The sequence below is a fragment of the Meriones unguiculatus genome, chromosome 18, assembly GCF_030254825.1.
Source record: "Meriones unguiculatus strain TT.TT164.6M chromosome 18, Bangor_MerUng_6.1, whole genome shotgun sequence".
Lineage (NCBI taxonomy): Eukaryota > Metazoa > Chordata > Mammalia > Rodentia > Muridae > Meriones > Meriones unguiculatus.
Genome location: NC_083365.1, coordinates 47,835,105 through 47,846,810, shown reverse-complemented (window position 1 = coordinate 47,846,810; position 11,706 = coordinate 47,835,105). Strand labels below are relative to the sequence as shown.

Sequence of the window (11,706 nt, the reverse complement as noted above, 5' to 3'; positions counted from 1 at the left end):
CCAGTGTTCATGGGGTAGGTGTTTTCTGTGGTCTCAGTCATACCTCCTGTGCTCTGATTGACATGTTCAGGGGTTTCCTGCCAGAAGTGGACTGCAACGGGAAAATGAAGCTGCAATGGGAAAAAGCAGGGAACAGCTAAAGAGGACTTGAGCTCCTTCCAACCCCACACCTGAGCCTTTCAGTGTGACTTACTGAGGTCTGTCACAGAAGCAAGGAGCCAAGCTTGGTGTGTCAATTTAAATGCTTTTATTAATAATAATCTTCTTACATTACGAGGATAATGTGATAAAAGGAAAGACTCTGCATACAGATTATAAACCAGCATAGCTCTATTTGTATCCAGTGTTCTAGCCCCGACACACAGGTACTATAAAGCACAGTCTGCCAAATAATAACATTGAGAGTTGTCTTTAAGAAAGAAAGTATTAACATAGTAATTAATATGTATGTGGTAATAGGCTCCTAGGAATTCCCCCCACCCCCACCTAATTTTTTTTTTCTTTGTGATTGACATGAAAAATGGTTCAGCAGCTTGGGGGTGGAAAGGAGGAGAGAAACCAGGGCTGAAAAAGACTACTAGTTCTTCCAGAGAGGCCAAAGGGTAGACTGAGGGATGCCCTAGGACAGCCTGGCCTTTGCCTTCTCATGAACAGTGTTGTGAGTGGTTGCCCCCTCTGCATGGAGGCCAGTCCCCTCGATGCCCTGTGGTGCGTTCTCTCTCTCTGAGGTACAGTGCATTGTGGGATTGCTACTGGGAATGCCTATCCCCTGGCCAGGCTCTGCCCCACTGTAGTGGGATGAAGGCTTGGGCCGCTGGTCCTGAACTCCACTGAGCCAGGCACTAGAAGGTGTTCAGCCCAGTTGGCAGCTAGCTGTGGCTCAAGGAAGTGGGCACTGGCAGAGCAGACCTGGTCTCAACCGTGGTACAGGACTGGTCTGCTAGAGACTGAGGTCCGTTGGTAGGATGGTGAGGAAGAGCAGGGAGAGACCTGCGAAGGCTCGGTATGGGAAATGAGTGTGTTTGTGGAGCCCAAAGGCAGGCTGCTCTGGAGAGCAGGGAAGGGCCTCTATCGCCAGACCCCTCCTGCTTCCAGGAGAGAGAAGGGAATAGAGGCTGCTGGGAGCAGTAAAGCTTCTGACTCCCATCCTGGCTACACAAGCCCACTATCATGCTGACAGCCACCAGACTCCCTGGGGCCCCAGGCATCCCCACCCAGCTCAGGAGGGGGGCATTGTCTGGGGACAAGGTGAAGAAGATACCCTTCCCAGAAAAGAGTGGGCTTGGGCATCCGGTCACAGAATGAGAACAGTGTTTGTGAACTAAGCCTAAACCTGCTGTCACAGCGGAGGTGGTTTGGGCTGTTTGGTTGGTTTGGGAAGAGGGGACAACGTTGTCCTGAGTACAGCCAGCAGCTGCGCAGAGTGGGCAGGGCCAAGGCCCCGCTCCTGAATTTGAGTTGCCATTGAGAATCTAAGTGTGCAGATAGATCTCTTCCACCAGGTGGGGCCTCAGGATGGGTGGGACCCATGTGAAGCTCACGCTGCCTTCCTCAACTCCCAGGGGTTGAATGGGTGAAGGCCAGGACGGCTGTACTTCAGAGGCTTGGCCTCTAGGGGGCAGGCAGAAGCATCTGGGAAATAGGGATGACATCTTCCCGGACAATTAACTGTTCTTCCAAGGTGCTCCTATTGCCATCAATGCTGCTCACTCCTGATAAGGGAGGGTGTTGGGGGAGTTTGTGCAGAGGTCCCTTCACTGGGAGTCAGGGACCAAGTCCAACCCCCTACTGCCAAGCAGCAATGACCAGCTAAGTGCAGGCTGGCGGTAGTGGGAGGTAGGGGCTACTGCAGCCCGAGCTCGGGGGTTTCTCCTTCCAACCTCAGCCTGAGCTGGCTGGAAAGGAGAGAAAGTGCATGGAGAGAGCGTGGACCCAGCCACCCCTCTCCAACACCCCAAGGAAGCTGTCCCCACAATGGTTAGCAAACCAGCCTGAAAAACATTCCCACCTCCCCTCCAGAGCCCTGTCTCCTTCCCCTTGGCCAACCCAGCACCATGCTTCCCCACCACCCCTCCAACTCTATAGACTATTTTTACATATATTTAAAACATAGAAATGTATAAATATATAGGATATTATTTATAGATATATAGACGTGATTTACTCTGTGTGCATACGTACTGTATATGTCCGTATATACAATTGATATGCCTTAGCATCACTATGATACACTGCACATACCCCTGCCTCCATGCACAGCCTCCTGGGGAGACTAGATTGCATAGGTATTTCTAGGGTGATACTGCCTGAAGGGATGGGGGAAGGGGAGAGAGTGCTAGATGGAAGAGGAGGACCATACTATTTTCCTCTCCAAAGGGCACTTTTTCTCCCTCTGACTAACATGCAAAGATTACCTCGAAGACTCTTAAAATGACCCTGACTGACAGAGGACTAGAAAAGGGCATTCCTCTGAGAAGAGGGCTGCGCATGTCTCGTGCACTTTCCCTCTCGAGGATCGGAGGGACGGCCAGGTTGGAACCTAGAGCAGTGTATAAAAGGGGTGGTCTACCTTAACTGCCCTCTGTGTCCTCCTTTCCTCACTCTGGAGGCCCGCTCTCCCTGCTTCAGTTGCTAGCCCAGTCTGGCTGGGCTGCCTCTTCGAAAAGTTGGAGGGCCTCCAGGGCACACATGACCTCCAGCGAACCTGGAGCCTATGCCCAAATGGGGTGCATGGGCCACAAAAAGGAAAAAAAAAAAAAAAGCACAAATCTGAGTTAGAATTTAACCCAGACCATACACTGAAAACAGTCTGGGATGCCTTTCAGGGAGGCAGAAGTGAAAATAAAGGAGCGTTCCAGAAGACAGAAATTGGGCTTTCAGCCATCTGGCCTCTCCCGGGCCCCAACTGGCTCCAGGCGGGCAGCAATGGGATGCCGGTCCTCCAGCTCAGGCTGAGTAACATTCTAAGTCCATTTCTACCTCTCTTTGCCCATGTCCACCTTCTCCACCTCTTCCCCTGTTTCCTCCTCCTCCAAACAAATGAGAAACATTTAAAAGGGGGTTTTAAGTCACTCAGAGGGTCCTTGCTCAAAATCAAAGGTCTGGGATGAACAAGCCAAGGAGAAACCTCAGCAAAACAACTCAAGTTGGGAAACGCACAGGGAGAGCAAAGGGCGGAAGTTCCAGGCACCTCAGACCTAAGGGCTCCAGGCAGAACTTGGCTACACAGGGTCCTGGAGCTCAGTGGGCTCTCGTTTCCCAGTGAGGATGTGAAAGGGAAGATGGACCTGTCATCATGTGATGCCACAAGCAGACGTTACAAAAACCTCCTCCACTTCTGATGCCTGGACTCTGCTGTCCCTGAAGAGATTCTGACTGGGCAGGAACTGCTCACAGGCTGCATAGTCCTCCTGTCTCACACACGCTAAGCTGTCATTGTTTCCCTTCGCTCAGGAGTACATTTTAAACATGTGGTTCAGCAAAGGTACCCATTTGGCACAACAGCCCCAAGCTTCAGTCTTCAACATTGTCTCACTTCCTACTCTCGCTGTGAGCCAATGAAAGCCACTATTAATCAGCCCAGAGAGAATAAGTCTCACAGATGCTTTTCATTCTAATGCCCATGGCTACTAGTTCTACACCAGGGGCTGAGTTACAGTCCCCGTCCAATCAGAAAAAAACTGCATTTACCCTGCAAGGGCTATCTTCCCACAGTCTGTTAAACCAGCCAAGATAGGAGGTAAACCAGGCATATGGTTCTCTGGCGGACCCAAGCCCTTCTCCAAGAGAAGTGTGTGAAGTCCTTAGGTCTGGGATCACAGGGCATCACAAATGGAAGTCACTGGGCAGAAGCCCTGGCCCTCCCAGGGAGCATCCACTCTGAGGAAAGACTGGGTGGGGTTCATCCTCATCATCCTTACTCACTCATCATCCCAAGGCAAAGTGGTCTATAGAGCATCTGCCACAGCCCTGCTTGGCTAAATCCAGGTCACCAGGACCCCAGTGTCCCAGAGGCCGAATGTAAGACACCAGGAGAGTGCAGCTTCTCAGTGGCTCTCAGGTGGAGGCCATTGAAACAGAGGACAGGGGTAGGGTTGGGGAGACAGAGGACCAGGGGAATGGGTGACTAGGCACCCATGCTGCCAGATCAGGTAATTTTCTAGGCCCCAAAGTAGGTCCATTGTTCCCTGGGTATTTTGAGGAGACTTAGAGAACACTGGCTTGGGCTGGTAGAACTTGTCTCTATAGCTGAGGACTTGAGTTAGCTCAGCCACAGCCCCCTGGGAACTAACACTCAGTCCTGGTTTCACATGTCTGGCCTTCCTGGATGAGAAAGCCCCATGCATTGGGAAAGAGAGGTGTAAGGCAACTGTTGGCAAGAAAGAAAGACCCAGGCCACTGTTTACGGCTGCAGGCTGCCCATGGGAGACTGCCTTGCCAGACATCCCTACTCTGAGCCACCTTGGTCTGTTCAGTTTTCAATGAAAATGCCCCAGACCAAAGTCTGTCCGTGAGGAGGTCCCAGGGCAGGACCTGGGCAGGTGGGAGACCTTGTGTTTCACAATAGTGAGCCACGAGGCTCCAGCTAGGCTTGGCCCTGGGTGGGAGGGGCAGCTGGAGGGAGAGACCAGCTCAGAGCCGGCAAATAGGACGAGGATGGGGATTCCCAAGCTTCTAAAACGGGCTTTGGGTTTTCCTACCTAGCTCCTGCTAACTCTCCCTGTGCAGAGGGAAGGGAGATAAGATGGGGACCAGAGTGAGGTCAGGGATGAAAGTCACCGGGCGGGGTGTATCAACTTGTTGAAGAAGGCAGCGTAAGAGGCCTGGCAGTGGAACAGTTGGAAAGACCCAGCTTTCTGTTTGTTTGCTTAGTTTTGTTTCTTGTTTTAAACATGCTACATCACTGTTGAAAACAAAAACATTTCAAAAATAATATAATATATATATATATATAATATATTTATATCATGAAAAGCTATTGGCTAGCAGCAATGTTTCTAAAGTTATCTTAGCACCAAGACCATCGAGGCAATGGGAGGATCTAAGGGAGGACGGACAGACTGCAGAACCAGGAAAGGGTAGCAACATGTTCAGTGTTAATGACATTTCCATGAGGCCTCAGAGACGAGACGAACCCAGAAGGAAGGAAGTCACCACGTAGTTATAGGTCCAACCAGGCAGGTCAAGGACATGGGGCCTTGCCTGTGGTTGGATCTCCAGTACCCCCACTGAAGGAGAGGGACAGTCCTCTGCAGAACTGACCCTGGGTAGGTACTTCAGATCTTCCTCCCTTCCCCCAAGACAACCCGTATCCACATCCTGGGACCTGCAGAGACTGCACAGATCAGATGTGGAAACAGGAGAGAAGTTTTTAACAGCTCACGCACATTTCTGAAAACTCTTTGCGAGGTATACTGGTAGATAAGTGAACATTGGTCAGACTCCTCTGGCTAAAACCACTGTCTGGCCCCCTGCTAGGGGGAGGCAAGTGGCATTTCTAAAGCTTATATGTGGTTACAGAGTGTGTGTGTATGTGTGTGTTTGTGTATGTGTGCATTCCTGCTCTTACTTTGAGAATCCCGCCTCACTTCCTTTTCTTTTGGACATTCCACTTCTATTCAAAATAGGAAGAATTCACAGGCAGAGAAGCACTGCCCTGTGTCCTCTGACCTTCCTACCAGGCTGAGGAGCATATCATCAGCCTTTCGCAAAAGGAACAGCCTCTCTGGGGACTCTTCTGTATAACTCAGGGCATGACCTGCATTCATAGATTCTGCCCTTGAACTACAAAACAGCTGCTCTTTGATTACAAAAAGAAACCCAAAATTTCCCAACACATTCTATAATTATAAGGACAAAAAAAATTGTGGAAGTTGAATAACACTTTTCATTTTACTTGCTTTTAGCCAAAAATTGCTAAAAAAATAAAAATAAAAAAAAAGAAGAAAGAAAGAAAAAAAAAAAGAAAGAAAAAAATTAAAAATAAAAGAAAGAAAGAAAACAAACCTGTTAGGGTTTCGATTTCTTGGCTCATTTGTCTCCCCCAACAGCCCCAGATCTGAATGGAAGTATGTTTTCTCCTCCACTGGCTGGAAGGAAGGTGGCACAAAGCTTACCCTTCCTCCTGCTCCCCAGATTTCAAGCTTAAATGTGAAAAACAAGTTGCCTTCAGTGTAGTAGCTAATATCCTTAATGTCCAGAGGCCTAAGAAGGGAACTGACGACCGAGGGATGGGAGGGGTGGCGTGGGTGAGAATGAAGGGTTCACAGTTGAGGGAGAGCGACGCGTTTGTTGGTGGGACAAGTGAAGGAATCAGTCAGAAAACGAACAAAGGAAGATCTCCCAAGCTGAAGTCAGGAAAGGGGAGAAAGACCAGATAGTCCAACACATAAATCCAATTCACCCTATGGAAAGCCAGACGCAGTGTGTCTGGACCAGAATGCCAATGAGGAGACCACAAAGCTCCCCAGTCGTAAAACCAAAAAAAGGAGAAGGCAAGATCATCACCCCAACCCCCAGGCCTTCGACCAACACATGAGAACAGAAACGGAACAAGCCACCTAGAAGTGACGAAGAGAGTCGTCATTTAGCTTATGCTGCTTTGACCGTTTGGTGGGAACACGCGTGGCCCCAGAACATGCTCGTGTGAGTGAAGATGAGTTGCCTCGTAGGCTGCAGCTGCCAATTGCGGAGACAAGAGTCAGTTGCCGACATTGCTCCTTTCTGAAAGCTGCCAGTAGCTTCTGGTGGACACATCACCTTAGTTTTTTAAAAAAATTTTCAGTGTGGGTTTACATATATATAATATAATATAATATATATTTATATAATATATCAAAGCTTATGAGTATAGATTAAAAAAATATTCACCGGCTTTGTGACCTCTGCAGCGCATGCCCCCTACATGTCTGGGTAGAACTCAGAGCCGTGGTCCACAGCCTGCAGGATGGGCTTCTGCTCCAGGGCAGACATCCTACTGAGGACCTCGGCTGACAGTGCGTAGCTATTGCCGGACTTCTCCTCAAACCAGCTGTCCAGGGCTCGCTTGGCATCAAAGTTGGCGATGGGTGGTCCATTCACAGCAATTGTCAGCAGGTCACTGAGCTGCTCCAGGGTCAGGCGGGAGCGGTGGTTTTTGCGGACCCGCTGGAGGGCACTGCGGCCTTTCTCACAGCAGGCAGTGGAGGTGGGGAGGACTTTAAGGACCTGAATGATCTTGTTCAAGAGCGGAAATCTTTGCTTGTACTTGCAGATGTGGCTGATGAGGTCTTTGAAGCCATTTTTGGTGTAGTAATCAGCCTTGAGGTCTCTCCACTCCATCAGCAGGCTCCCCCGGGGGTCCATCCCTTCACGGCACACATCCCGGGAGAAGGTAGGAATGGCTTCCAGGTGGTCGAAGATCTGGACCATGTCCTCCTTGCCGAAGCTCAGGAGCTCCTCACTGTTCCTGGGCCAGGCGGCTATGTCAAACACTTGGCAGGCCTTCACAAAGCCCCGGCTTCGGGAATCAAACCTCTGGGCCAGAATGACCTGTGTCTTCTGACAGATCTTCTCCCTGATAGACTGGAACTTGGCCTCGGCCACCCTGAGGTTCTTCACAGCGATCCCGTTGAAGCTCTCTCGGAAATTCTCCTCGAATTCCTGCAGGTACTCCCCTGGGGAGTCCGCAAGCCTGCTGATCTCCTGGATTGCCTCCTCGATCTTGTCGTCCACCTGTGACACCAGCAGGTACTCTCCCTGGAAGATGTAGGCCAGGCGGGAGAGCACGGCGATCACGTCGAGCAGGAAGTAGATGAGCTTGATGGACTGGTAGTCCATGAGGAACTGCAGCAGGGCCAGGGCGATGGCGGAAGCGTCTGCCCGCTGCGTCTGGCTGCTGACGTCCTTCAGGTGGGCCACCACTTCCAGGTAGTCCTTGATGAGGGCGTTCAGGACATTCTGCTCGCCGATGATCCACCTCACGGCGCGGATGTCCCCCAGGAACTCGGTCTCCTCGCACAGGGTGGAGGCCGTGGAGCGCAGCTCGCACAGGAGGCGCGGCGAGTAGCGGTAAAAGCTGAGGAGCTGCTTCAGGTTGTTCTCCAGCTCCTCCAGGCAGGGCAGCTCCTTCCCGCTGATGGCGTCCAGGATCTCCAGGTGGGGCCGGTGCACCATAAAGGGCAAGCACAGCAGCCAGGGCAGCGTCTTGCGGATGGTCATGAACATGCTTGCTCGCAAGCTGGCGGTGATGTTGGCTCCATCCACCCCCAGGCCAACGGTTGGCTTCTCATCCTGGAGGCGGATGCCCAGGGCGGCGAAGGCCCGGTCAAGCGCCTGCAGATAGCTTTCCGTGCTGGAGAAGCCTAGCTCCTGCAGGGACAGGAATTCTGTGGCCGGGGGCCCATCACTGCTGGTATACTGCACGTAGACAGCCACGGTGTCAGCCAGAAGGTCGTCGCTCTGCCCATCCAGGATGATGCTGAGGCAGGGCGACTGGCGGATGCGCTCCACCAGGTCCTCCCTCAGTGCCCGGGCGATGTGATGGATGAGGATCTGGCAGTCCCCCTCGTTCATGTACTGGTCCACCACCTTGAGCTCGCACTTCCGCAGCAGCTCCGCCAGCGGCCTGAAGTCCAGGTAGGGCCTGCCCTCCAGCGCCAGGTGGTAGGCCGTGTTGAAGAGCAGGGTCATGTTGCGGCACATCTCCTCCGTCTTCTCTGGGTGCATGCGCAGCTTGTACAGCTGGAGGCACTTCTTGTGCAGGTTGCTCTGGCTGTGCAGCTTGATGGTGTGGATCTTAAACTGCTTGGAGCCGATGATGAAGGCCGAAGTGCGTGAGGACTGCACTGTGTACTGACGGCACACGTGGCACCACATCTCGTTGAGGGTCGGGGAGTACCGCAGGAACCAGAATTTCTTCAGCCACTCCTGCTTGAAGCGCCGGATGCGGCGCCCGGTGGCGGAGGACATCTTGGAGGGTTCATCGGTTGCCGTCATCACGTCATTGGAGACAGACTCATCCGCGGAATCGACCTCCTGGTCATCGTCCTCCATGATGGCGGGGCCGGAGACCATGCTCTCAGAGGCTGGAAAATAAGAGCGGAAGGAAACATTCATGCGGGCTATTGACAACACAGCCTCAGCAAGGGACACTGCTGGAGAGCAGGCCCCACAGAGATGGAACCTCAGCCCAGAGTTAATTTGAGGTACTGCTGCTCTCCATGCTGAGGTTCCTTCCCCACGGATTGCCCATGGCGCTCTCTGGACACTACTCTTCATGCTCCAAGCTGCCTGCACCTGAGCTCAGTGTTGACTTGTGGGTGCTTCTTGGGTGGAAGGTTCTAGAAGAGGCAGAATGTTTGATGTCACACATTCAAGTTACACTGGAGGACGAGGCACTGGAATGCCCCCCACCACACACACACACTGATACGGCCAGGGTAAGCATGTGGCTCTTAACTGAAGGCAGCCTGGATACTGAGGCAAAATGTAGCTTCTATGTCCACCCCATCCCGTTCTGAGGGCAGCTGAGAAAGAAAGCCTGAGGAAGATAACCTGGCCTAGCTGCAGATCTGCACAGAACAGATTCCCATCCCACCCCACCCCACCCCCATCCCTCCTCGGTTCAACAACTTGAAGAGATCCAGGCAGCCAGCAATGAAGGATAGTCACAGAGCTGTCGGCCCCAGGCTGTCTGGTTCCTCATCCTTCCAGAACTCCAGGCTGGGAACTGAGCACCATGTGGGCAGGACAGAGTCTGGAAGAAGTGGACAAGGCTGTGCTCCTGGCCTGAGTGTGGGGAGCTGTGAAAGCTCGCAGAAGATACCCTGTTCAAGACTGGGGAAGAGAGAAGTTGGGCCAGGGGAAGACAACAGTGCCCTCCCTTCCCCGAAGAAAACAACAGGTCAAGAACACAGCACACAGCCCTCCTGCGATGGGACATACTTTATTGACAAGGAGAATACAGGTTGGCACATGCAGTGCTCCCCAGAGCTTCAAGCCAGCCTGCCTCTGGCCCCCGAGGGGGTGGGTTCCCACTGCCAGAGGTGGCGGCCTCTGCGTTGCACTCCTCCGGTCTCCTGGCAGGCGGCTGTGACAGAGAGCTCTGGGCCACCCTCCACACTGCGCACCGAGCACTCTTCCCTCTAACCGCAGACTCATCCTCAGCGACTTACCTGCAGGATCTGAGAACTCGGGGAGCTCCAGTACCTGCGGTGGCAGAATGGGGGGCTCGGGCAGCTTTCCAGACTTAAGCATATCTAGCTCTGCCTGCAATTCCCGTACTTTCTTCTTCAGGCGAATGCAGTTAGGGCAAAAGGAGGTGGTGGGCAGCTCATGGGGGTCAGACGCCAGAGAGGCCTCAGCAGGGCTGTCGGCCTTGAATGATGTAGGCTCTTCCTCTTCATCCTCCAAAGGGCCCAGTTTCTTGGCCACCCTTTGGGGGACCTTCCAGTCCTCTTCCCCTTGGGTCCTGTGGATGTTCTGTATGCCCTGTGTCATGGCAGCTGTACTCCGCCCATAGTCATCGTCCTGGTACTTGGGGACTTTCCGGATGACCAGAGAGGTGCTCAGGGCCAGCTGGCGGGCTTCCACATTGGCAGACTCCAGGGAGGCTTCCAGTACATCCTTGAAGATGAGGTCTATCTTCTTCTTCTTGGCCTGAGGGTGCGTGTCGCCCTCATCAAAGCTGCGCTTGTAAGGACTTCTGCCCTGCTTCAACACAGGGAACTGAGCGGGACCCCTTAGGTCTTCCGGGCTATCCAGGGCTTGCTCAGCCTTCTCCCTCTGCAACCTCTTCTCTCCTAGGAAGGAAAACCAGGGTGTGAGGACGTCGGGAAAAGCCCCAAATGGAGAAACCAACAGGAAACAGAATGGGCCTTCTGCTAGGGCGCTGCCTGACACATCCCCCTGATTCTGACCATCTGGATCAGGTGAGACCCAAATGGAGAAAAGAATGGATGATGGGGACTAGAGTCACAGGACAAGACCTTTACCAAAAGGCAGTTTGGAAGAATCTCACACAGATAAATGCTACACTTGTGAGTTGGGATATATCTGAAGGGGAGAATAAAAAGAAGTTACCATCTTAGGGGGACAGGACTTGCCATACTGTGATCCTAGGAGACAGTATTCTACCCTATCTGGCTAATGTAACAAACTTCAGAGCTGAGTAAATGGCCACCCACCATGGGCAAGCTGCCCTCTAAACCTAGAAACTACACAGTGGTTTCTGTGCCTCAGTAAAAGTCACAGGGATAGCACAGGCCCACATTCCTCCATGCTCAGGGTTCTGGAGAACTGTGAGAAACAGCCACCCTATAGCTGCCATCTTTCTATTCTCTTTCTCCCAGCAGTCTAAAGGCAGGAAATAAGGAAAAAAGAAAAAGAAAAAAGAAAAAAGATGGTTGAAAGCCCTGTGGTTCTCAGTCATGGCTAAGGTAGAAAAAAGAAAGCTCGATGCTTTGGGAGAGATTCCTAAAGATACTAGAATATCAGCCTCCCTCAAGATAGAGGCAAGATGGCCACAAGAGCCAGACTATTCTCAAATACAGCTGTTTCCCACCTGATAAAAGATGTCTCATTTTCTGCTGTTTTTAATTACCTTGAAATGTTGGTAAGCTATTTTAGAGTCTTTAATGTGGCCAGAAGAACAGCACAGACTGCTACAGAAGTGCTGGTATCCCCAGGGGGAGACATTCTGAGAAAGCAGAGGCGTCACTAGGCTCT

The 11,706-nt window shown here is 52.1% G+C and overlaps 1 protein-coding gene across 6 annotated transcripts in view; it reads right to left on the bottom strand.

Moving 5' to 3' along the window:
• Positions 1 to 230: 230 nt before the first annotated feature.
• The window catches only part of Prdm11 (PR/SET domain 11), a 77,027-nt gene continuing 65,551 nt past the window's right edge, over positions 231 to 11,706 (bottom strand). For 4 of the 6 annotated variants that reach the window (XM_021646568.2, XM_060371753.1, XM_060371752.1 and 1 more), the window contains exons 7-8: positions 10,155 to 10,781; positions 231 to 9,065 (exon numbers count right to left, since the gene is read on the bottom strand). In XM_021646568.2, coding sequence (XP_021502243.2) covers positions 6,901 to 9,065; positions 10,155 to 10,781 — 2,792 coding nt within the window. In that variant the 3' untranslated portion in view covers positions 231 to 6,900. Of the gene's footprint in view, positions 9,066 to 9,705; positions 10,782 to 11,706 lie in introns of those variants that run through there. The other 2 variants (XM_060371755.1, XM_060371756.1) reach the window with 2 other exon arrangements.